We start from the raw sequence: 26,932 nt of genomic DNA, 5'->3' as shown, positions 1-26,932 counted from the left end.
TTAACAGAATGTAACTCCAATTCCATTTTTCACAGTGGTATCAAAATGCTGCCAAGGAGGTGTAACTATGCAAGGAATAAACCTAAGGATCTGTCCAAGTCGGTTTTCATTAGCTGTCTACTTTTACCAGTGTTACTGCTTTAACTAATTGTGAGCTAGCTTGTCATAACTTACTTTTATCATTCATTGTTTTCCAATGGTAAGTATGAACTATTTGTTTTACAAAACACGTTCTCTGTCAGTCATCCCCTTACACAGGGGCTTACCTTGAGCATAACTTGAGTCGGCCATGTCTGCCTGATACAAGATATTTTCAGTGTTTCAATTAATAGCCTTCTCTTTGAATTTATTTTAAAACAGCTTCTAGCTCTAGCTGGAACTGCAGCGTCTCAACTCTTCTTACGAACACACAAAAGCCCACTGGAATCGCTGATGTGTACAGTAAGTTCCGCCCCGTGAAGCGAGTTTCTCCACTGAAACATCAGCCAGAAACTCTAGAAAACAATGAAAGTGATGATCAAAAAAACCAGAAAGCAGAGTTCCAGAAGGGGGGTGATCCTGACCCAGGCCCCCAGCCTGGGGAGCTCAGCACAGGAGACGGAGAGGGCGGCCCCCAAAGTAAGAGCAGTGAGCCCAGTGCCTTGCTGGGCGAACTGGAGCATTATGACCTCGACATGGATGAAATTCTGGATGTGCCTTACATTAAAACCAGTCAGCAGCTTGCCTCTTTTAAGGTAACGTCAGAAAAAAGAATTTTGGGATTATGCACAAGCATCAACGGCCTTTCTGGCAAAGCCTGCTCTGCAGGAAGCGCTGAGACCTCGCCAGCCAGCAGGACGCCGTTCTGTGTCCTTTCTCCCGTGAAGAGCCCTCGCTTAAGAAAAGCATCATCCGGGGCACGCGACCAGCCAAAGCTCTCCACTGAAGAAGCCGAGGGCTCACCCCTGGGAAAATGTGGCTCTGCGTGTGAGCCTGGAAACCAGACTAAGGACTTCCTAAGCAAGACCTTTAGTGAGCCTCACGGTCGAAAAGTTGAGAAGGCAGTGCCAGACTGCCAGCTCAGGGCCTTCCGTCTGCAGTCCTCAACCGCGGAGCCCAAGCTAGAGGAGCAGATTGGGGGCACGAGCTGGACCAGCCCCTCAGGCCCAGAGGAAAGGAGTGAGTATCTGAAAAAAGTTAAAAGCATCTTGAACATCGTTAAGGAAGGCCAGATCTCTCTCCTGGTGAGTATGATCTAATGCAGTGTACATATTAACACTCTAGAGCCTCCGGTTTTATCATCTCCATCTGTTAGTAACAGAATAATGATGCATTTGTTCCCATCCTTGTTTAATCTTTACTTGTGGCTTTAGTTGGAGGATGTGACTTTTGAGTTTTAAAATAAAAAGTTAGGGCATTAATACAGGGAAAAACAAATGGCTGTAGAGGGAGTGTTATTTCACTTGACCTTTGCATGAGGTGAAGTGAATTAAGGACACTTGATCTAAAACAAAACGAAAGAAAAGCCTAGCTCTTTTGTTAACTTGGATCTTAATGCCTTTCTTTTTGCTTTTCAAATGGTTCCCAATGCTCTCACTCAGTTATTTGTGGGGATGTGAGTTTCTTGCCGATGGTGGACCTGCCAGGTACATGAACAGAGGGTCTTCTGTTTTATCTGGATCATTATTCAGGAGAGTTGGACCAGGACGTTTGAAAGCATTTGCAGATAGAAGCTTACCCTAGAGCTTGATTGCCCTCTGACCTGCAAGGAGTTGTTACTCCAGCTCTACATGTCTAGGGAGCATAAAGAAGCTTTTCCAAGACTGTAGACCCAGAGTAACATGATGTGAGAAAAGTCTGTTCTGCTTAGGCTCAGAGGGCACTCAACTGAAATCACACTCCATCTGTCTGCATTGTTCTTTCCTGGCTTCCAGACTTGGATCAAACAGTGGCAAGTCTGGGCTGATACTATGATGTTAATTAAATTTTCATTCAAGAAAATCATCATGGCTTGGCAGTGTGATCCCACTTCGGGTAAAGCCATTCTTTGACAAGTATAATGTGCTTGGTCTATTATCACAGATCTTATTGTTATAATAGGATGATAGGATTGAACTGTTTTACTGAATAAAGTAATACATTTTTTTTTTCTTCCTGAAAATGTCTTTTCCATTCCTCCTGGCTCTTCCTCTCTCTTTAGCTTTGGTTCACTCCTTTCTGTGGTCCATCCCATGTTGCATGTTTTCATGATTCCCAAATGGTAATACCTCTTAAACCACCCAATAGTCTCTATCAAGCAGTTCATATTGAGGGGACTAAACTTCCCTAAAGGTGAGAAGACCAATGAAACCAAAGGCCAGGCCACATCTGGATGCCCCCGGGAGTGGGCTTGGAAGGGCTGAATCCTAGAGGGGCTCTTGGGAACGTGAGGAGCTGCAGTCACTGTGAGGCTTGCCATCAAAGCCAGCTTTCCACAGCGTAAAGCAAACCAGGTAGTTGAGACAGGTAGTTCATTCATGCAACAAACATACATCAGAGAATAAAACATGGCCCAGCCCTCAGGACTTGGCAGAGGAGTCAGGGAGACAGACAGGGAACCTACCACCTCCCATAAATGCCACTGCAGTTGTTTGAACAGGGCCTGGCCTTGTCACCACACCTCACCTGACAGTAAATCTCTGGGAACTCATGTTCTAAAGCATAGTGTAGCAAAAGCTCATGAGAAATCTTTAGACTGAATTGTAAGGGATGCTGACTCCTTAGATTCCAGGGCCACCACCAGAGCTCCTGGAAGCTCATGTCGTCCTCTTCCCAGGGCCCAGAGCAAAACCCCCATGGCACCTCCTTCTGATTTGTTGACTAAAGTTTTCTGATCTTAACTGTTTGCACAGCCACACCTAGCTGCCGACAATCTAGACAAAATTCACGACGAAAGTGGAAACAATCTCTTGCACATAGCGGCATCGCAGGGACATGCAGAATGCCTCCAGCATCTCACTTCCTTGATGGGAGAGGATTGCCTCAGTGAGCGAAACACCGAGAAGCTGACGCCGGCAGGCCTGGCCATCAAGGTGATTGGTTGGGTGCTGTGCCCTCCACAGCTAAAAGCTGGGTTTCTATTTTTTAAGATTCCTATTGGGCTAAAGTGTTGGAATGGAGAGAGAGAGTGACAGACCACTCAACAGCAAATGGACATATTGCACTTAGGAGTAATCTTTTCAGTTACTAAGTGCTTTGAGATCTTGAGACTGAATTCCAATTTATCGTGCTATGAGGATGAGCTTCAAATCTGCTAATAAAGAGTAATGAAAATCATCTGTTGTGGAACTAAGAATTTTGTTATTCACAGTGACTGCAACTTAGATTCTTGACCACACCTGGGTCTATCTGAGAGTGTTTCATTTTTTCCTAATGTGAGCATAATGAGCAAGACAAATGAAGAAAAGGTATATGTTAAGGGATGATAGCACTCAGGAGTATTTCAGATAATAAAGTGGGCTTCTAATGCATCACATCTGCCATTTTAAGGCCTTCAAACTAAAAAAGTTTAGACTATCAGCGCCGACTTTGAGCTTAGCTCTGGCAGAGCACATTATCCTGTCAAAAACTACACAAATGAATGCTGACTGAGGTAGAGTTAAAACCTAGAGAGTCTGATACAGGAAAACATGGTCTTTTATAGCACTGCCGTGACTGCCTCCATAAAATATAACACACCACTAGAAGGTTGGCTATTCAACTAAAATTACTTTTAAGATCTTTGGCAAATACATGTGGAATTCAGTTGTATTTAATAAGAAGCCAGAAGTGAAGTTCAGGGAAGTATAATTCGAAGTTCAGGGAAGTATAATTCATCTTGAGCTTCCACATATGTACTTTGCTTTACATAATAGTTATTGTCTTCTATCCACTGAACAATCATAGCTTTTATAAATGGAATTATACTGAAATATAGGGATCTTGCTAAAGAAATCTACTTATGAATTCCCTAAAAACATGTTCCATTTGAACAACAGCAGTTGCTATCCTATCTCTAATATATCTTTATGCAAATAAGAATTTTTGTATTTTTATTTACCATTCAGTAATGTTTTATATATTAAAAACCCATTTCCCACTTTATTTAATTTTACTCAGTGATAAGGTATTATTTCAAAGATAGTGTAGAAAATGATATTTTTTGATAAAATGAGGAATCTGTGACTCCATATTTCTTTTTGGCTGCCTTGTCAAATTAAGGGCACAACTTCAGGCAGCCATCATGAGGAAAGAGAAATGAAATGTAAATCAAGGTTCAGCATAATTGAGTTCAACAATGTGTACCAAGTCTACCAGGTACTATGTTAGCTGATGGCAATACAGCTTTGAATGAGACCTAGTCCTTTTATTAAGGAACTGATAGCCTGGTAGATAAGGCAGCTAAATTACTGATAATTCAAGTGCAAGGTGGCAGATTCAGGATCCAGTCCTATGTCAGAGTCCTGCGGAAAGACAGGAGTCGGATCTGACCATCATGAGGCTGATGTCAGTGATAAATAAAATATTCTCGTGAAACCAATGGATCTTGACATTTGCCTTGCTGTTTCAGTGTTTATAAAACACAGTTCTCACTAGTTTTGTGACTAATATTAGGTTATTGAATATATCCCAGCTACATAGTTGGATGAGATTTTTTTTTCTTAATTTATATGCCCTGGTGCTTGTTTTGATAGATGAAGGATCTTTAGAATAGGTAAGACATAGGAAACTTAGTGTCATTAAGCCAACACTGGGTATAAAAGCCCTCTACAGTGTCCATATTGTTAATTCATTCTTAAACTCTTCCCGTCAACATATTGTTACCAAATAATCATTGTGCAAACTTGAACAGCAGTTTTTTGTTTTGTTTTGTTCTAATGAAGAACATGTATCAAGCCCGTAAGACTCAAAAGCCCATATATTTGAGGTCTCAGGCCTTTCATATTTTACTTCTGCGCAGTGATTTGAAAATGCAAAAAGTCTTCTATTCTTTCATTTAATCTATAATTTACAAAAACAGTAAATACAAATATAATGAGTGGCACCCTCTTTGGGAATCTGTCCTAATGCATATCCTGCCTCAGGTCATTCAGTGTGTTTTGATGGACACTGAGGAAATTGAGTACCAAGAGACAATCATTCTTGTGTTTTAGGACCTTGTTTTGAGCACTGGTAACCTACCTGCCTGGTGGTGTTTCACCTCATTAAGCACAGTTCTGAGAGCCCTGCTGTCATTAAAGACAAACAAACCTGGTACAAATGGGCAGAAGTTGCTAAGATAATGTGACATGGCTGACAGGAAGCAGAGTCAGAGAGGGTATCAAATAAAAAGATTACATAAGAAAAGGGGCTTTGAAGTCCGACAAAAGCTTAAGAATATATCTCCCCCACTCTTAAACTCCTTAAATGGGACTGCATAAATTCTTGCCAGTTACATGCGGAATTTATTGAGTGTTTTCTGGGGGACCCAACATTAGATACTGTGGAAGTTCAGGGCTTTATTAAGTGCCCTTTGGGAATAGTTAAGCAAAATAATTGGAAAGAAAGATTTCTGTAAGATGAGAGCAGTATGTTTTCTAAAATGGGACCAGCACAATTTATTATTTTAAGAGCTAAACAGACTTGGAATGAAATAACCTCAATTCCTTTTTTATTTCTCATTCAGTCCTTCTGATTAAACTCAAAGACAAAATGTCAATCTGGTGAGAAAATGACTTCAAACATATAACCTATTCACATTCCCTTTTAACATACAGTGAGTGACTCCAGGCTCAGATAATTTAGCAGGCAAAAATCTCCTGCTAGAATTTAATAACATTTTTTATTTTCTTGATATTTCTATTTTTTAGCAAGTGATACCATTTTCAAACTCACAACCAGTCAGGTACGTTACCAGTGTTCAAATAATTCTAGCATTATATTTAAATGTTGCCTATTTAAATAATTAGACCTAACAGACATGTAACAGAACATTCTAGCCAACCAGCAGCAGAATGCATATTCATCCCAAGTGCACATGGAGCATTCATGAGAATAGAATATATCTTAAGCCATAAAACATATTTCAAAAAATTTTACAGGACTGAAATCATACAAAGCATGTCATTCAACCATAATGGAATGAAGTTAGGAATCAGTAACTGAAGGAAATTTGGGATATTCACAAGTATGTGGAGTTAACATACTCCAAAATAATCATTGTATCAAAAGAGAAATTACAAGGGAAACTGGAAAACATTTGAAGATGAATGAAAATGCAACATACCAACATTTAAAGATGCAGCTAAAACAAAGCTTAGAGGGAAATTTGTAGCTAAAAATACCTATATTAAGTAGAAGGAGAGGGAGGCAGAGAAGGAGGAGGGCCTCAAATCCATAGCCTAACTTTTTACCTTAGGAAACTAGAAAAAGAAAAGTAAACAAAATTCAAGGCAAGCCGAAGGAAGGAAATTAAAAAATTGAAGTAGAAATAAATGCGATAGAAAATAGAAAATCAATAGAGAAAATCAAACCAAATTTGGTTCTATGACAAGATAAAAAAAAATTAGTAAGCCTATTGTTAAACCAACCAAGGAAAAAAAGAGAGACTTAAATTATTAAGTCAGAAGTGTTGCCTCATATTTCTCTCTTCTGGGTAAATACCAGTTTCCAACACTGTCTCACCTAGTAGATATTCAGTATGCTTTCTATTACTTTCTTCATTCAGAGGGAATGAAATGCACTTTTTTAAAATCCTGGTGGGAAGGCCTTGGTATGCTCAAGTTACATAATTTAAGGTAAGTCCATAATGAAGGAATTACACACAAAAAGGGTAGGTGGGGTGCAGGGAGCCCATGAAGGTAAATGCAGTATCCTGGGGTAACAGCAGAGCACAGTTACCCCCTCCGCCCCAGACCCTGAAGGGGCTGCAGGACATGAGATAGACAGGGCTGAATTGAAGGACTGGCTGACTTTTGGCCTTTGACTGGTAGAGAGATTCAGCTGGCCCATGGCAACCCTGTGGTGGGGTGGGAGGAGTCCAGACCGAGGGAACCTCAGACTCACTCTCCTTTCCTGGTCTGCCACCATTCTCCATCAGCTAAACCTAGCCAGAAGCCAGGAGCAAGGAAGCCCGTCCATATAGACCAGTCCTCTAGCTCAAGGAGGACAGAGAAGGGAGCAGACAGATCTGAAGAGAGCACATAACTGATCAGGCTCCATACCCCAAGTGCAAAGAACAGACTGCAGGTGCAGAGGTGGGAGCTGACTACTTGTAATTCTATAATCCAAACAGGAGGATATGAAGAATATGCAGATTACCTCCTGTCTTGTTTACAGAATAGGCTTCCCCACTTCCAGGCCCACGGTAGCCCTTGTCTCCTGTGTGCCAAGGTCCCACACCATGCAAACCAGGCAGGCAATGGAACATCTTAGTTGTCTTGCAGAGTTATTGGGAGGATCTAAGAGAAGCATTCTCATAGTACAAGGCAACAAGTGCTGTGTGCTTAGTAAGCTGACGTGCTTTGTCTCATCTGATCCTCATGGTAACTTTATGGGGTAGTTGCTACTGTCCCTGCTATTTCTCAAAATAGGAGGTGAGAAAATTATCAGAGAGGTAAAGGAACTTGTTCAAGGTCTTGTAAGTAAGTAGTGGATTAAGGATTTAAATCCATTCAGAGTCTGGGTCTCAATCACTGGGTTGTATATGTCACAACTGCCTTCTGGTCTGCAGGGTGTGGGGGACCTCAGCCATTGTGGGCATGGAGTCAAGAAAGGCTTCGGCGAAGGTAGCATTTGAGCCACTATAATACATTATTTTCTCTTTATTTTGGAATTCTGACATTTTAACATCTCAAGGGAAAAAGCCTATTCTAAGAGTAAATGAATAAACAAATTGTGATGTATTCATACAATGGGACTCTTCTCAGTGAAAAAAAAAGAACGAATTGTTCATCCAAGCAGAAGCTTGGATAAATCTCAAGGCATTAGGCTGAGTGAAAGAAGCCAGACACAAAAGAGTACATACCCTATTCCACTGGGAAAGAAATCATCAGTAGTTGCCCAGGGCAAAGGTGAGGTGATGAGAGGGAAGGAGTACTAGGCATCTGGGGGAGGTGGGATGATGGCAATGTTCTATATTTTGATTGGAGTTGTTGTTATAAGAGAGCATGTATTTGTCCAAATCCATCAAACTATAGGAAGAGTATATTGTATAGTATGCAAATTATGCCTAAATAAGGTGCTTTTAAAATACCTGATTAAAATTATAAAAATATAAGTAAAAATTCTGCAACTGCTTTACAACCAAAACCACAGAGCAGAAATATCATCTGTGATATACTTATATTGTAAGTAAGTTAAGCCAAATATAGAAGCCCAAATTCATGTGATTTCTTCCCTTGGTCAAATAATCACCTGTGAGATATTTTCAAACCTGAATGACCTTGAATTTTTTACTTTCTCTTTTTTTAATTTAGAATGGTCAGTTGGAGTGTGTACGCTGGATGGTGAGTGAAACAGAAGCCATTGCAGAACTGAGTTGTTCCAGGGATTTTCCAAGCCTTATTCATTATGCAGGTTGCTATGGCCAGGTATGAAGAATTCTTTTTTTTTTATTTTGTTATCATTAATCTACAGTTACATGCAGAACATTATGTTTACTAGGCTCCCACCTTCACCAAGTCCCCCCCACAATCCCCATTACAGTCACTGTCCATCAGCATAGTAAGAGATGTTGTAGAATCACTACTTGTCTTCTCTGTGTTGCACAGCCCTCCCCATGCCCCACACACATTATACATGCTAATCGTAATACCCCCTTTCTTTTTCCCTGCTCTTACCCCTCCTGTCCCACTCATCCTCCCCAGTCCCACCCATCCTCCTCAGCCCCTTTACCTTTGGTAACTGTTAGTCCATTCTTGGGTTCTGTGATTCTGCTGCTGTTTTGTTCCTTCAGTTTTTCTTTGTTATTATACTCCATGAATGAGGGAAATCATTTGCCACTTGTATTTCTCTGCCTGGCTTATTTCACTGAGCATAATACCCTCTAGCTCCATCCATGTTCTTGCAAATGGTAGGATTTGTTTTCTTCTTATGGCTGAATAATATTCCATTGTGAATATGTACCACATCTTCTTTATCTATTCATCTACTGATGGACACTTAGGTTGCTTCCATTTTTTGGCTATTGTAAATAGTGCTGCGATAAACATAGGGGTTCATCTGTCTTTTTCAAACTGGGCTGCTGCATTCTTAGGGTAAATTCCTACAAGTGGAATTCCTGGGTCAAATTGAAGAATTCTTATTTACCAGATTTTAAGCAATCATATTCCTTGTATTTTTTTAATAAAAAATGTTTTAAATAACCTAAATATTCCATAATAAGATACTAGATAAATAAAGAAGCTCCATCCATATCCATATGGTAGAATTTTATAGAGAAAAATACTCGTCATATAATATTACATTTAAATGTATGATATAAAACTGTTTCTATAATTTGGTACCCACTTTCAATTTTGGAGAGAAGTAAAGAGAATTAGGTAATAAGATTGAAAAACTATGTCACATGTTGATAGCAGTTATCACTCCATGGAATTACAAGTGGTTTTCTTTTTTTATTTGTCAGTATCCTAGATTTTCTACAATAAACATATTAAACTGTGTCAAAAAGAAAAATGATAAACTTTCTTGAACCTAAAATTAAGAAGAAAATCTTTTGTAACCTATTAATCCAGGAAGTCTCTCTCTATTAAAGATGAGCAAGCAACACTAAGTAGATGAGCCTCAGCCACCACCATTTTCTACAGTAGGAAATCCCAGTGTGCGTAACTGATGTGCACAGATCATAATCCAGTGTAAGGGGTAAAAAATTGTCACTAAAGCCCTTTGAGGGGGATGAGTATAAATTGTCTTTTTAAAAAAATTGAAACCACTAAATGTCTATCTCAGTCTTAAAATAAAGTCAGTACTGCATCGAAAGAGATTTAATCATATTTGTTTGTGGCAAAGAAAATTGCTTCTCATGCATATAACCCTGTCCCCTTTGGCATCATCAACATTCCCAGTGGCAGTAAATTGTGTTATTGTCAACAAGAGATTATGCTTTCTCAAGCATGACAATCTCAAGTTCAAAAAATAGACTTGGAGAAATATTTCCACAGTCTTTCTTTAGTGGGAATCATGTTAGGTGATAGTTCATTTTTTGCTATGGTAACTTCACTTAATATTTACAGGAGTATGTAGTGTTTCCTATATGTACCAGGTACTGTGCCATTGGATTTTATGTACATTATCTGACATGTTTCTTAAAACAACCCTATTAGGTCCCGTTGCTTTTATCCCCATTCTGTAGATGAGGAGACTGAAGAAAGTTAAGTGACTTGCACATGGTCTAATGGCTAATAAGCAAACACTGGACCTCAGCTCAGATCCTTGGGCTTCAGAGCCAGATTCTGTCTTTTCTCCATCTGTGCAGATAATTCGTATAGCTTGTTTACAGTGGCCTTGATATAGCTGAAGAAGACATTTTTTTTCTAATAACACATTTTGATATGTGGAGTACCTCACAGAGCATTGAAGTAAGTGCCTATGCTAAATCTAAGAGATGCAGAAAGGAGCAAGAAGAACATTTAAAATTTGCAAAAGCCAAAATTACTCCATTTTGTCTGTGTAGTACTTAAAAGTCCCAGTCATGCATCCTACAAGCAGCCATCGTAGTAAGTAAGCATTTGGTAAGGACACCCCTTTTTTTGCTTATTCTGGCAAAGAGGAGGGTAGGGTTTTCAAATGATCCGAAGAACTTAATCACTGCTAATCTTCATAAATCATTTTCAGAATAAAACAAAATTTAATTTATTCCCAAATTGTCTCAATAATTGTTTCATGTCTCTGACTTCATCTGCTTATATAAAGCCTGACAAGGGATTTTAATAGCACTGGAAGGGCTACCTGCAAATTTGGGTAGCGCTTGTCCAAAAAAAGGAGGAAAGGATTGTGTCACCGTTCAGGGACTCTAAGTAAATACCTGGGCATCCGGCATTCTTTATCTTGGAAAGTGTTGCTTATACATGCCAGTTTCTTTATTCAAATCACACAGCGGGTTTCTCATAATCTGGGAGCTATCAGGACAAAACAAGAAAGTGCCTATTATGAGACTGGCTGGGTAGAGAGCGTGGCTTACTTGCATGGCCTAGAGGAAAACATGGAAATTAGGGACCTACTTGAAGAGCCTTACCAAACATTGACTTCATGTTGTTATTTCAAGCTTATAAGCATTTTTCATGGCCTGAAGGACAGCTTTGAGCAGGGCTGTCCTGCAGCGCCCTTAGCCGAAAGCTTAGAAGCCTGTTCAAATGGCAAATCCTGCCCAGCCATCCTCCATCCGCCGCAGCCACTTATGTAACAGATAACCTGTGGGGAGGCTGAACTTGGAACCGTTACAAGGCTAATATTTTCACAAGGAAGACTGTTACTGAACAGTGTTCTAATGGATTCAGCACATGCAAGGTTTTCTGCATTGAGCTGCCTCTTAAGTGTGTTCTGGTTTTGTTTCCTCAGTAAATACCTCTGGAAGGAGAGTACAGAGGAAAATTCCTCTCGGTTTATTTTAGTTGCCCTCTGCCCCACATATAGATTCTAAAAGAACGGACTCCCTTTGCCTCCCAGTCTGTCCTTTTTCCTGGAAAAGTTACCTTGAACAACTCCAGTACCACAGTGTAGCCTGCAGTGTTTAGTGGTCTCCCGGAGTGATAGATCGTTGGATAAGAGCAATTGACTTTCCTCATCTTGACAGAGGAGGTCTCAGAGGGCACAATTATTTCACAGCTTGGCTGCCCCTAAGCAGAACCAGTTATAGGAAGCAAGAAGGTGAAAGCCGTGGGGAGACTCGGGGTGGAGGGCGGGGGGTGGGTGCGGTCCTTGGGTAGGCCTGCTTGGCTGTCACTCAACAGATGTGCTGCTGGTGAGCAACTGGGATGGAATTGTCTCAAGTCAAAGCCACCTAACATGACCTGGGCTGTTTCATTCAAATATGAAGGGTCAGATGGCCTCATCCAAACTCCCAGCAAAGTGCTCATCCTTGGCTCAGCTTGGGGGCTTCAGCCTATCCTGCATTGGTCATAGGTTCAGTGGGCTGTCTGTTACTTTCCACATCAAACCTGTGATCATCTTGTTTCTGAATCCTTCATGTGACTTCCAGTCTAGAGATCCTGCTACAAAAACAACCTGCATCATAGCACTGAGCATTGACCACAGGCAACTTTCCCTACACTGTGTTCCTTCTCCATTTTAGATGTTAGCCCTGATACAGATCAAAAAGGTGAGGAGCCCTTTTCGGTTAAAAAAAAAATGCTCAGCAGCAATTCCTGCAAATGGCCATGGTCAATGAGAGGCATGCTGGTGAGGCGGGATGCTTCCCCAGGCTGTGTGTTACTGTTTCTCCCTTTTAAAAAGGGAAATATTGGCTCTGTTGTTTTATCATCATGGGGTAGAAATAAGTAAACAATACTGAAAGTGCTGTGATTGCAGATAAAAGCAAGATACAAAAATCTTTGATTAGCATGAGCTTCCACCTGTTCTCCAAGACAGAGGTCTGTAAAAGCACATAACTGACACAGAACTCGACAAACCCATGGATTGGCAGGCAGGTAATCATGATTTCTGTGACCCAAGGGGCATCAGGGAGAGTGTCCTTCACATGGAGTCAGGAGTCATGGGATGCTGAACAGTTGCAGATACAGAGTCAAGGAGAGCATGGGCTTCTGAGCCTGGGCTTAAATCCTAGCCTACCACGCATGAGCTCAGTGGTCCCACATACCTTTATTTAAGAAATAAAAATAAACACAAGAAAAGGTCTCCCTGGATCTCAGTTTCCTCATCTTTAAAATGGAGACAATGGAAACTTCACAGGGTTGCCCTGAGGACTAAGTGAGAAAAGCCACATTGTGGCAGCAGAAAACACTGCCCACTGTCAGCACACAGCAGACGCTAGATAAATGGTGCCTCTTGTGATTATTGGATATCTTCCAATTTGTTATTGTTATGGCTAGCAATATTATTTAGTTTATTTATTTCACCATAAGTAAAGTATGAGAGAAGCTTGGCAAAGATTTATTCAGGCCTTAACCTATTTAATCAATTTTTAGATGTACCTTTTTTTTTTCACATTTTACTATCTCTGGATCCTACATTTATCTCAGTAAATGACATCAGAAAATTATTGCTGACCATTTTTTTTTTTTACATTTTAACATCTGAGAATATGGGATGAATCTTAAAATTGATGGCATATTAGATTAGATGATCTATGATTGCAGACAAAGCTGCCTCCTTTAGAACTTATGGTGGGAACAAAAACTGCAGCAGTCTTATTGATACCAGTAATAAACCTGTAGCATACTTTCACTTAGATCCTTTATTAGACTTTGTCCAGAAAAATCCCATAAATTACATGTATTAGTTGCCTATTTAAACAATTACATTTCCTTTAGGAACACACAAAAGCATGAAAACGGTTACCAAAAGAGCAGAAAGTCCCCCAAAGAGGAAAGTAGTATACATGGAGGAAGTTTTTAATGAGTAGATGAAAATTGAGTGGCTGTTTGGATGTGTGGGTGGATAGATGAATGTAAGGGGGAGAGGCATCAGTGAAACAAAAATAATACCAAAGAGGCCCTCCACCCACGTGACTGTATTAGATGTCCTGATCTGTTTATGGGAAAATGAAGATCTGAAGTTAGAGTCTTCCTTTAACATCTCCCTGTCACACACATATACAGAAGTGCATGTGCACACACATACACACACACACACACACAAAGAGCGCTAAATGTCTAACAGGAGAGGTGGCCACCAATGCATATATATCTAATACACATATGTATTCTGTTCTTCACACTATGTATGTGTCAAATAAGTCACTGTTTAAATGATAGGACCATAGATCTGTGCTCCATGTTCTCCAAAATCAGAGCAGAAAGTGGCATTTCTCTGAGAGTGGATGCTGAAAGTGCTGGCACCAACCGCAGCCATCTCCATGTCCATCTCAGAAATCCTAAACATTTGTTGTTAGACCAAGGGCACAGTCACCAGTCCCTTTGGGGCATGCATCGCTGTGTAGTATCATAGGGAGATTTTTGTTTCAATATACTTTCTCAGTGAACAGGCTGGCTGTATAGGTTCTTATTAAAGTTAATAGTTCACTGCAGAATGCAAAACTAAATTTGAAGTGCTGGGCAAAGAACTGCCTTGTTCTGAACAACAAAATAATTCTTCTTCCTTTATGTAAGCCTTGCATATTGAATTGGGTAAGGTCTTTGAGTATAAGGAAAAGCCACACGTGCCATCGTAGGAAAGGAAGGTTATTGTAACAATGTGACTTGGAAGGCCAGGAGCCAAGGCGACTCTTGCCCTGCACACACATCTTGCCCTGTCGGCCCAGACTGTGAAGTCTCTGCCTCATCCAGGTCTCTAGATTCCTCCCCAGATCTCAACGAGAGGGAAAGTCCTAGTCTTATGAAATGCAGCATCCTATTTCCTACAGCCCTATTACTAAAAGTCCAAATACTGTGAATCATGGGCATTTTCTGGGCATGTGCAATAGACATTCCCACTATAATATCTAACTGAGCCTGAAAAATATGAAAATATGCCTGACAAGATGGGGCATATAAAACATTTCTAAGTATTTTAAATTCGTCTGAACTTTACTTGCTAAAGAAAGAAGCCGCCAGAATGTCAGAGTATACGGGTGTCTTCTTCAGTTTACTGATTTGTAAAGTAAGAGCATGTGAATTGGGTAGTTTACCCCAATCCCTCCCCCTCTGCAATTTTAGGATTCCATGATTTAATATCATGGAGCAAGCCACGTCACCGCAAGCTTGAGAATGACCCACAGCAGATGGCAGGCTGCCCCTTTCACGGTAGAGCCCCAGAGGCCTGCCCTCTTGATGTTTCTCTGTCTTAGCTGTGACTTGAAATCAGTTGGTTACATCCTTTCTCCTGGCATATGTCCGCGCATCCAGATCTTTTGAGGAGTTAAGATCATTTGGTGTAATCATCTGTCTCCATTAAAGTAATTTCAGTTTCTTCCCCTACCTAATTAAGAAAAATAAAAGAAGCTGTTCTACCATATGCATGTAAAAAACATCATCTGCCCTGGTCACAATGTCAGCCCCAGCTCTCTCCAAGTTTGCCTCTGAAGAAGAGGATGAAGCACATCAGCTTGTCCTGGTCGAGGTTCTGACTCCCAGTCCCAGCCACTGTGCTCTGCTCCCCCTCACCCTCTAGGGACACTGAGGGGTCCCTTTCCTCCAAGGTCTTTCTGCTAGTGCAGCCAGCACTCACCTCTCTTTCCCTGGGTGCCATCTTGGTAGGTTATAGGTATGGATTACATTTTTCTCTTCTTGCTCTTAGGGGTCTTGCTCCCTGCTTGCTCATGTGGAAAAAGTATGGTACAGATGTTCAGTTTGACCCTGATGTCACTGATCCCTTCACAAACAGTGCCCCGGTCCCCACGTGAGGGGTGAACCGTGAAAGGAGTTGGCTGTTTTCATCCAACATTCCTTTGGCAGATTAGCCGGCCTGTTCAGAAGGTGAAGGCAAGTTTAATCCAGAAAACTATGAAGGTTCATGACCAGTCCAAGCAAATAACTGGAAAAAAAAAATCCTTTACAAAAAGGCTAAGGCTTTTTCAAACTTATGATCATCTTTTTAAATGTCAGATTCCACCCACTGCATTTCATGCTGTTGTTTTTACCACTCTCATATATTTTTTTAACATTATATTTTCCTATTTTAAAATAGTGAAATCCCATCCCCGTGCTTTCTCCTGAGGCCAAACATAACATGAAATTACCACAAAAGACTCAGTGGGTAAAATGCAAACAGATTATGACCAACACAGGCTGACTGCTCTGTGTCTTTGCTTTTGAAAGATTGTGTTCAGACCTTTGGGTGCCCTCCCTTTAACATGGAAGAAGAGAAACCTTTACCTTTCTAACACCACCAGCATTGGGTCAGAAAAACCCAGAGGGTCCTGGTTTATTTCAGTGAGGTTATCTTCCTCTCAGCAACTTACAGCATTGCCTCTTTCTGTAAGCCTGATGATTGCAGGAGGTATGGGATTAAGAAGACATGGTTAAAGCCTCACAAACTTAAAAACAGAAGCTATTTATCTCAGTAGTCTGAGGTTTTATAATAATATTCTAGAAGCCTACAGACAGGACAGCACAGGAACAAAAACATTGCCTTACAATCAGAAGACTTGGCCTCTGGGTCTCACTTTGAATCCGCCTAGCTGTGTGACTTTAAGGAGGTACTCAGACTTTCTGAAAATCAATTTTCCTATCTACAGAACAAGTAAAACAAGAGCACTGCTGGCATAGAATAAGTAGTAAAACAAGAGCATTTCTGACATAACTCCCTGACTTAAAAATTCTCTGAGCATTCCTCTTTCATTAACTTTAGTGAGAGATGCATGGATTTTCAGTTCATACCAAATGGGATATATCTAAGCTTGGCAAGTTTGAGTTCTGTTTTCCTCTGCCTTTGTATTAGACTTCTCTACAAGATAGTCCATTAATTCCAACAATATTTGTGTTTATAGGAAAAGATTCTCCTATGGCTTCTTCAGTTTATGCAAGAACAGGCCATCTCACTGGATGAAGTGGACCAGGATGGCAACAGCGCCGTTCACATAGCCTCCCGGCACGGCAACCTTGGGTGCATCCAGGTACGCAGGCCCCCTGGCCTTGCAGAGAGAAATGAATGTATGATGTAGTGAAACAAGAAATGGAAATTTTGTTCACTGGGAGAATAGCTGGATTAAATTAGCTTTTTTCTATTAACAGTGGATAATGAGGAATTAAATTGATATATTTGTTTTTGCAAAATCCACCCAAATACTGGCATAGATAGCTCTGCGAGTTTCTCCTTGAGTGTCACAGGACATTGAGAGGGATGATTCCTGCTCTCTCAACATTACTTTAAAACCCCAAATCTGAGGACAGTAGGCATTCAGTAACCCGGCGTTCTCAGGAGCCCAGGAGACCACTACCAGCCTGACATCTCTCAGTCTGTCCCACAGTGGGCTGTTCTTGCCCACCAAGAACACTTCTCCTTCCCAGGAGTATGAGAAACAGGATGCACTTTCCAAGAATGGCTTAGAGGAATTTTCAGAGTAGAAAGTAGACTTCCTACTGTGGTGTTCCCCCACTCTCTCCATACTAAGACCGAGTTTTCTCTGATGCATTCAATAAGGCTCAGAATTGATTACAGGGGGGCCTTAGCTATTGATCCTCTGAGCCCTTGGGTTTTCCAACCACCCCACCCAGCAGCCTACATGCCTTACACATATTACCATGTTCTGTGTATGCAATGGAGTAAACAGGTTGGGGAGCAGAGCCATAGCAGAGGGGTGGAGGTTCTTCCCCCTGCCCCACGCCACCTGAATGCGGAGCTGAGCAGACCCGGTGCTGCCATCCTAACAGCACTGGTGGGAGAGCCCAGCGAGGGTCCTCAGAACCTGAATGTGGATATTAACTGGATATTAAACATGTGGCTAGAAAACCCTGCTAGACCTTTTTACCTAGACCAGTGTTAGGGCCCTGAGCGACAAAGCAAAGGGAGAGGATTTGCCAAAGAAAAGGAGTAAGACAAGTAACAGGCTGAGGAGAGGAAAGGCTTTGAATTGGAAACCAAGTTTGGATTTGGCTTAGAATCTAATTTATGAACATAAATCATAATTACCAGGATCAGAGTAATCACACCATTCCTATCATTGAACATGACCCAACATCTATGGGTTTGTCACCACATCTGCCTGAGATGTAGGAAAGGACAATTGACAACATATAGCTGAAGGTCATAATTAAAATGCTTTTATCGTTCCGAATTCTCACAGTTCAAAATATGTGTCTGAAACCACTCTGAGAAAGCAGCACCCTTTTTTTTTGCCATATCAGGTGTTGTTTCTTTTATCACAACCCCACTCTGCCCTTGTATTTGTCAGGTACTTATTGAGCTCCTACTGTGTACGAGGTAGACTGTATCAGAAAGAGAAAACTGGGCAGTGAGAACCAGTTGCATAGGAAGGTAGAGAAGACCAGGGAATGGACGGGAGAAGATCTACAAAAGCTGTGCATGTAAAAGGCAAGAGATTAATAAGAACAAAAATCAGAGGTAACAGCAGAAAGCTCTCTAGAGTGACTACTCACACGCAGCTAATCTTTGGAGAGCTAAATTGATAGAAAATATTCCAAGTGTCTGGAAGTTTCCCGATCGTTGGCAAAGTGTGCATCTTGCAGTTAAAAGCACCATGTTGTAAAAGGAACAATGAAAAACCAGTGTATAGAAAACAGAGAAATTCAAGTTATTTCTGGGGTCTGCAGATAGATGAAAGGAGAAGGTATTGCTTTTTTGTTTAAGAAAAATAATGGAATAAAAACTGAAAACTTCATATTTCCATTTAACAGAACACTCCAATATTTGATAGTCTTGAAATAAACTTTTTTATGAGCTAATAAAGGACTGAAAGCCAAAGTAAGCCAGCTGATACCACTAATTCTGTTTGAGATTTGAGTTATTTTTCTTTTTAAGACGTGAGGAGAGGTGGTCTGTCCTTCCAGAGCAATCGTTCATCACGACACTTAACACAAATGATAACTCTTGGCACGAGACACCATGGATGTGGAAACTTGGATAATCTTGGAAGCAGGTCCTTCCTCTGGGTGTGAGATTTTTTTTTAAAGATACAAAGAGTAGGAAAGGGGGTAAGCAAGGGCCCTTAGTTGGTGAGGAGGGGACTGAGTACAGAAACCCCTGGAAGGAATACTGAGGAGGCCAGAGTGGAGGGAGTGGCACAGGGTGAGCTGGTGCTGAGACGCCGGGAGGGCTCCAGGAGCTCGGGGCCCAGGTGGTCTCTGTGACTCCTCTCAGGTGGGTGGCAAAGGCTTCATGGAAGATTGACCTTTCCCAGGTAAGCCATACTAAACCAAAAGGAAAATGATTTGCCTCAGTGACCTCTGAGTTTCAGTTGTCTAGGGATTTAAAAATTACAAGTGTTTCTTGGGGAAAAAATATTACCTATCACAAAGATAAATCCAGAGGCCTACAACCTCATCTTGATAGGGTCAAAGAACGTGTCAGGTTGTGGCAGTTGATTAATATTGATGTAACAATTTCTTGTGGAATCTAATGTCATGTAAATATAAAAGTGTTTTGATTTTTTAATTAGTGGTATCAGCCTGGCTCCATCAAATCTCTCTCTCTGTGAATAATGCCTTGGCCGGATTCCACAACTTCCCACTAGCTTTTAACTGTTAACATTTTACTCTAAACCCATTTAAAATCTCAGTCTTATTTCTGATTCAAAGCATTCTCCTCCCCAACCCAGATTAGACTCCAGGCTCAAGTGACTGTGGCATGATCGGCACTTTACACATCATTTTAGCTCCTATTCTCCTCTCTCTTCTGGGTTCCAGTGTTGGGGACAAAGAGGAGGGATGAGAGAAGTCAGTGGTCTTTTTGCTTAATGGGAAAGGTCATGAGGCCATGGCACTGTCCCTCCCAGGTGGCATTGCTTCCTGGCTCACAGTGGTCTGTCACTGCCGTCCGCTTTCCATGTCGGCCTTCCAATGCCGGCTCTCTGACAGGTATGGAGATGTGGCCCCAGTTCGGCATCCTCCTCCCCCATGTGCGTGGTACCTGCTGCCTCTTGCTGCTGGAGGATCCTGTCCATTTCTTGTGGGTGACAGCAGCATGTTCACAATCCCTGGCCATCCACCTGCCGTGACATGTGTGAAAGTGTGGGCTGCTTCACTGCCCCATGTCTGCAGTTCCTGTTGTTCCCAGTTGGGTAGGCTCAGCTACAGATGAAGTACACTACCCAAGCAAACAGGAACTGGTAAACAGAACGCCACTCTCTCTTCCTTCCAGGTGTCCCTGACTGTATGAGCCTGTGCACTGAAAAGCACAAGCATCTCGCCCCAGATCCAGGCTGCCCTGCTCAGGGCTGCCTCTCAGGGTGGCAGCACACGCCTCCCTCCCCAGCTGACTCCTGCCCAGACCCGTGGGGGTGGTCGGATAGTGGCAGGGTCAGTTCTGCTGCGTCTTTGTAAGCTCTGAAGGGAGCTGTCTGATACTGACTGCTGAAAGCTTGCAGAGGTTTTCTTTTGTATGTGGTGGCACCCTTTGCCCCCCAGCCTGCTGTGGGTGCTGGTAACTGCTTTTGGAATAACAGGACAAGTTCCAATCACCTTTCCGTGGAGCCATTAAAAAGTACATCTTGATGTGATCACATCTTTGCAATTTCTGGCAGACCTTGGTCGAATATGGAGCAAATGTCACCATGCAGAACCACGCAGGGGAAAAGCCCTCCCAGAGCGCAGAGCATCACGGCCACTCGCTGTGCTCCCGGTACCTGGTGGTGGTGGAGACCTGCATGTCGCTGGCCTCCCAGGTGGTGAAGCTCACCAAGCAGCTAAAGGAGTAAGTGGTCCATTCTTCCTGTGAGCACAAAATCAGGCTTGTCACCACCATGCATAGGTTTCAGCAGGTGCTTGGGTAGGCTACCCTCAGCTGGGTGTATACGGGGCTCCTAGCCGTCTCAGATTCCTTCCTTCCTCCTTCCCAACTCAGTCATGCTTAAGATGTCATCTCTGCATGGGCAAATGATATTTAAACAACAACAACAAAAGAAATGCAGAGCAAGCTGTGTAATAAGCAGGGAATCTGAGCCCCATTGGATGAGAGAGAGGCTCTCTGTGTGTGTACATCTCAGGGCCAAATTAGGAGCAGGGTGTGGCAAGCACATACATCCTCATCCCTAAACTTCTGCCCTGAATATTCTAGGAAATCAGAAAGAGCATGAGGGAGAAAGAAAGGCTAGAGGTGGGCCAGTTTCTCAGTTTCCTCAAAAAGAAAAATGTGTCTTTGGGAAATTACGGATAGGTAATCTGGTAACCATCACCAGTAAATGCACTATAAAAATTCAGCAGACAATTCTTGAATCCTCAAAATGAAATATAATATTCAGTCAGTATGGCATTACTTAAAGCCTCTTTGGCTAAAGTCAGTTCTTTTCCTGATGAGATTATTAAACTGGTACATGTTGCATACCTAGATGTCAGGGAAGCATGCCTTGAAAATTAAATTTTAGAGGAAAAATATGAAGTCTTTTTCCTTAAAAAAAAGTTAAGGGTGGGAGGCCTTAACTGATGTAAGTGTAATTCATACAACAATATGACAAGGAAAAAAATTATTTTTTAATTAAAGAGTTCCCTCCAAACATCATCTGCCCAGTTATATAAAATTCCTCTGGAGCAGGTGAGCAAGGTAAGCTTGAAGGGCATGATGTAACTGAAGGGAAAACGCACACAAATTCATAACTCAGTGAGTTATCTTTCTGCATTGAACATACTTGTACACATATCTTTATGTACATGTATAGGTCTTTCTAAAAATAAATTCTAGAAAGAGAATTGCTAGAGAAAAAGGGCATACATATTTAAAATGTGGATAGATGTTGCCTAAAATCCTTCCAAAAATGTACCAGTGTCCACTCCCCCGGTAGTGTATAGACATACCCATTCAAAGGAACTTTAAAGTGATCCAATAAAATATTTTTTTAATGGTTCATGCTCAGAGAAAAGCTCACAAAGCATTCTCTCAGTCTCAATACCACAGAGGCTGAGAGGCTTTCTAAGTTATAATAGCAGTTTTATTGGTGAACCGTTCAAAGCCATGCTTTAGGCTGCTCTCTCTCTTGATGATCCTGAGATGAAATACACATGTACACTAACAGGCAACAGTTCTTCCATTGTCTCCAAAGCTGAATTCTGTAGAGAGTTGTAGTTAGGCCAATGACAAGATAAAAATATGAGTGGTTACACTGTAACTCTAGTCTTTTACTTACTGTCTGCCTCAGTGAGGTTGGCAAACTAAAAAGAATGGAGAAATCCACTTAGCATTTCCACAGTACACATACCCTTTCGACTCCAGCACCAGTAACAGAGAGAAGTGCAGGAGGAAGGATGGAAAACACCAGTCTTCTCAGTCCAAAACTTCTGAGAGAGACAGTCTTGAGACCTTTTCCTACCAGAGTACCTTTAGCCAACTCTTCATAGTTAATAAATATACTTACTCCTCAGAAATAGCAACCTTTCGACTCTATTAGAAGCCCTAATCGACTCACCTAGTGTTATGAACTGAATTGTGCCCTCCCTAAAAAAGGTCTATTGAAGTCTTAACCCCTACTTCTTGAGAATGTGACCTTATTTGGGAAGAGGGTCTTTACAGAAGTAATCAAGTTAAAATGAGGTCATCAGAGTCTGCCCTGACCCAATATCACCCGTGTCCCTATGAAAGGGGGGAAATGTAGATACAGAGACAGACCCACTCAGGGAGAACACCATGTGAACCTTCAGGCAGAAGTCAGGGACATGCATCCAAGCCAAAGGATGCCAGAAATTGCCAACAAATCGCCAGAAGCAAAAAAGAGAAGACCTCAAAAGGAGCCAGCCTTGCCAACACCTTATTCTTAGATTTCTTAGCATCCAGATATGTGAAGAATTAAATTTCTGATATTTTTTCATATATTCATATATTTGCATGTATTTCATGTAATATATTATAATTAAAATTGATTAGTCCTTGCTAAAGGCTTCTTTTGAATCTAGAGAGCAGAGTCCTTTGTTTCTCCATTTGTACTTGGGATTTCAGTCGTTGGTCAATCCAGTTGCCCCCAAATAGGTTTCTTAACTGTATCACAGTTCACTTGGACACCTAATAAACCCTTCAAAAGTAGACTATATTAGGCCCTCACTAAATATTTTTCTTAAAAAAAGAGCATGTAGTACAAACTTGTAAAGTGGGAAAAGTAGAAGTGCGTATATGTATTTTTGTTTTTTCTTTCTTTAGACCAGGGTCAGCAAACTGTGTAGTCTGTGGGTGAAATTCAGTCTACCACCTGTTTTGTAAACAAACTTTTATTAGAATACTATGCATTCATTTAGATATCATCTGAGGTTGACTTCATGTTACAAAAGCAGAGTTTTCAGCAGACTGGATTCCTTTCTGGAGGCTCTAGGATGCTCATGTCCTCCTCATTCAGGTTGTTTGCAGAATCAGCTCCTTGTGGTTGCAGGACTGAGGTTCCTATTTTCTTACTGGCTGTCAGCTGAGGGTCATTGCCCAGCTCCTAGAAGCCACTGCTTTCCTGGGCTCACAGCCCTTCCTCCATGGTCAAAGCCAGCAACAGAGGATCAGGGTCTTCTTACATCATGAATCTCTGACCTCCTCTTCTGCCTTCTAGTCCCTGCTAGAGACTCATGTGATTAGACTAGGCTCACCCCAGTAATCCAGGGTAACCTCCCTGTTTTCTTGTCAGCTGATAACCTTAATTCCCTTTCATCACATAAGGTAAGATTTTCACACCTTCCAGGAATTAGGATGTGATGGACATCTTTGTTGGGGGGCGGGAAGGGGAGGTGGTTTAAGACACTAATACTACAGAGTTCAATAAATAGTTCTTATTCCTCTAAAGTCAGAATCAGTTTGATTCACTTTTCTCAAGTTCTGTAATGATTAATGTTTCCTAAACAGATTTCACTTTCTGTAATCTGTGGCTTTTAACCTATTTTCTTAACCTTAAAGCACATTCTGATACACATTCTTTTACATCCAGAGTAAATTGAGTGTTGCCGTAACTGTTTTCCCTTTATATAAGAAAATACCAAGTTATTTAATTGTCTTACTTTCATTTTGTTTTTTTCTGACTGGTAAATTAATACGTCACTTTAAAAATTTTAATTTAGAAAGAATAAGTAATATTTTTGAGTGTATCCTTTCAAATTATTTTCTATTGAGGTGTGTGTGTGTGTGTGTGTGTGTGTGTGTGTGGATAGATAGATAATATCTTAAAAATGAAACTTACACACAGTATTTTATAACTTCCTTTTTCACTTAAGGAAAGTCAAGCATTCATGCTTTAAATATATCAGGGAAAATTTTTATATCATAGATATTGAAATATCACTTATAATAGCTGCCTTTATAGAAATAATGATAAATTATTCACTCAGTCTTACTGATGAGCATTTAGGTTACTTAAAGTTTTTTGCTGATGTGGATAACAAACATTCTTTTGGGTACTTTTGGTTATATTGTTAGGAAAATTTCTGAAATGTAAGAATGAAGATTATGCACATTTACAAAGTTTATTTATTGCAATTTATTGCAAATTGTCATGAAAAAAATTTATACTAACTTGTCATAGTAGCCATGTATCAGAGCGCTAACATGTGTTAGTTTTTTTTTTCCCAGACAGACGATGGAACGTGTCACACTGCAGAACCAGCTCCAGCAACTTCTAGAGGCCCAGAAATCAGAGGGCAAGTCATTCCTTTCTTCACCCAGGTAATACTGGGAACATTGGTGGCTAGAGTTCTTAAGTATCTTTAATCTCTGAGCCTTCTTTTAGACTTCCTTTTAAGATCTTTTTAAGAAGACGATATCTTTTAAGATCTTTTAAGAAGAGAAATAAAAATGAGACATTGCAGGGAAGAAGGCGGTAGATGTTGAGTCAGAAGACCTGGGTCTGTTTCTGGCTGGGCCATTTCTTCATTCTAAGACTATGAACAAGGCACTTAACTCTTTCACAGTCTTTCATTTCTTCATCTATGAAATGGGAATAAGGTTAGGTAGGTTCATAAGGTATTTGAAGATGGGATTAATTGATAAAACTTGGGCAAAACTGATGTGCAAACAGTAAAACAGATTTAATCATAGCATAAGTGTGAGGCAATCTACACTTTGGTTATAGTTGCCACTACGGACTATTTGCACATGGCTTTGAACAGATGTTAAGTGACTATTCTTATTCCAGTCTTACTGACTTATAAGCTATTAACAGCCATACAGGCCACACAGTGAGTTGTGGTCAAGTCATTTTAACCCAGAAGGAAATCATCTCCTATGTTTCCATCCTCTTTTCAGCTCACCATCCTCCCCTGCTTCCAGAAAGTCCCAGTGGAAATCCCCAGATGCCGATGAAGAGTCTATAACCAAAAGCAAACCAGTAGTCCAAGAGGGGATTCAGGTTCTCGGAAGCCTGTCAGCAACCAGCCGAGCCAGGGCCAAAGCAAAAGACGAAGATTCTAATAAAATCCTACGCCAGTTACTGGGAAAAGATATCTCAGAGAATGTGTGCACCCAGGAAAAGCTGTCCTTGGAATTTCAGGATGCTCAGGCTTCCTCTAGAAATTCCAAAAAGATGCCTGTGGAGAAGCGGGAGCTGAAGTTAGCCAGGCTGAGGCAGCTGATGCAGCGGTCCCTGAGTGAGTCCGACACGGACCGCACCACCTCCGAGGACCCCAAGAGCACGCCAGCAAGAAAGGCTGACAGGCCCAGGCCTCAGCCCATCGTGGAAGGTGCAGAGAGCATGGACAGCGCAGAAAGCCTGCACGTGATGATCAAGAAACACACCTTGGCATCAGGACGCAGGTTTCCTTTTACTGTCAAGGCCTCCAAACCTCTAGATGGCCATAGCCCATCTCCCACTTCAGAGAGCAGCGACCCAGACTTGGAATCACAGAGTCCAGGCTCAGGGACGACTCCCCCAAACCAGCCCTCTGGAGACCCCGCTCAGCCCAGCCCCGACAGCACAGCTGCCCAGAAACTGGCCATGAGTCCCAAAAGCGCTCTCAAGTCTCCGTCTTCTAAGCGCCGGACGTCTCAGAACTCGAAGCTCAGAGTCACCTTCGAGGAGCCTGTGGTGCAGGTAGAGCAAAATAGCCTTGAACTAAATGGAGAAAAAGACAGAGATAAGGGCAGGGCCCTGCAGCGGACCTCCACGAGTAGTGACGCAGGGGATCAACTGAAAAGGCCTTTCGGAACCTTCCGGTCTATCATGGAGACGCTAAGCGGAAACCAGAACAATAATAATAACTATCAGGCACCCAACCAGCTGAAGACCTCTACACTACCCTTGACCTCACTGGGAAGGAAGGTGACAGATCCCAAGGGAAATCCTGCAAGCTCTGGCAGTAAAGGAAAGAATAAGGCGGTGAGTGCCATTTAGAGTGTCCCCATTTTCCCTCTGAATTAAATATGTTGTTCCTAACACTTCAGGTTGTCGACCTTTGCCATCTTGTGGGCATCCCCAGAAAAATTCCAAAAGGAAAGCCAAATCCATGTGTTTCTCATGAGGTAGGTCATGTTGGAATATGTACACCTTGGTCTTGCTTGGGAAAATACTACAAGAGAAGAAGATTAAATAAATCACAGGAGATTCTATTCTGGTCCCTAAATTTTCCTAAGTAGTTTCATGGCTGAGTATTAGGATCTCCTAGACTGGGAGACTGCCCAAGATTCGACCCCCAACTGCTGTGAAATGAGACCCTTCTTGGGCATTGAGATTCTGCCCCAGAAACAGTTTGTTCCCTTCCTGCGACTGGATATTTATTCTCAAGCCCAATTAAAGTGCACATAAATAGAAACCCTCTTTCTAAAGACTTAACTGCCCAACATTGGAATAACCTTTGAGATGAATATACCACAGGGACTCCACGTTGGCATTTTATGACTCAAGCCCCTAAGTGTTGATCAGGAAGCTGTAGCAGTCTGAAGTGCTTGCCGGTACACAGGGGATGGCAGAGTGTGCCATGAACTACATTTTATAATTGCATTTACTGGAAAGCCATGCACTGTAATCTCTGGTTTAAAACTAGTAAATAAGAGATACAAATATCTTTTTAGGCAATGTTTCCTGCATCTTCTGTGCATGCCATGCCATCAAAAAATAGTATAGCCCCCAAAATGTGAACTGGGAATGGAAGGACCCAGTATATCCATCATGCTGTCTAGATACAGCCTGCATAATTTATTATTTGCTATACAGCAAAATCTCATTACAATGAGGTCTAGAAATATCTGTTCTTTTGCAATACCAAAATCAAGT

At 41.5% G+C, this 26,932-nt stretch overlaps 1 protein-coding gene across 6 annotated transcripts in view; it reads left to right on the top strand.

Moving 5' to 3' along the window:
• The window catches only part of SNCAIP (synuclein alpha interacting protein), a 142,499-nt gene that overhangs the window by 105,451 nt on the left and 10,116 nt on the right, over nt 1-26,932 (top strand). For all 6 annotated transcript variants that reach the window (XM_017663906.3, XM_017663910.3, XM_037005259.2 and 3 more), the window contains 7 exons: nt 361-1,223; nt 2,871-3,050; nt 8,454-8,567; nt 16,583-16,708; nt 20,294-20,463; nt 24,298-24,390; nt 24,970-26,038. In XM_017663906.3, the coding sequence (XP_017519395.2) occupies nt 361-1,223; nt 2,871-3,050; nt 8,454-8,567; nt 16,583-16,708; nt 20,294-20,463; nt 24,298-24,390; nt 24,970-26,038 (2,615 nt within the window). The remainder of the gene's footprint in view (nt 1-360; nt 1,224-2,870; nt 3,051-8,453; nt 8,568-16,582; nt 16,709-20,293; nt 20,464-24,297; nt 24,391-24,969; nt 26,039-26,932) is intronic.

The sequence above is a fragment of the Manis javanica genome, chromosome 14 (genome assembly GCF_040802235.1).
Source record: "Manis javanica isolate MJ-LG chromosome 14, MJ_LKY, whole genome shotgun sequence".
Classification (NCBI taxonomy): domain Eukaryota; kingdom Metazoa; phylum Chordata; class Mammalia; order Pholidota; family Manidae; genus Manis; species Manis javanica.
This window is presented reverse-complemented; position numbering and strand designations above follow the sequence as displayed.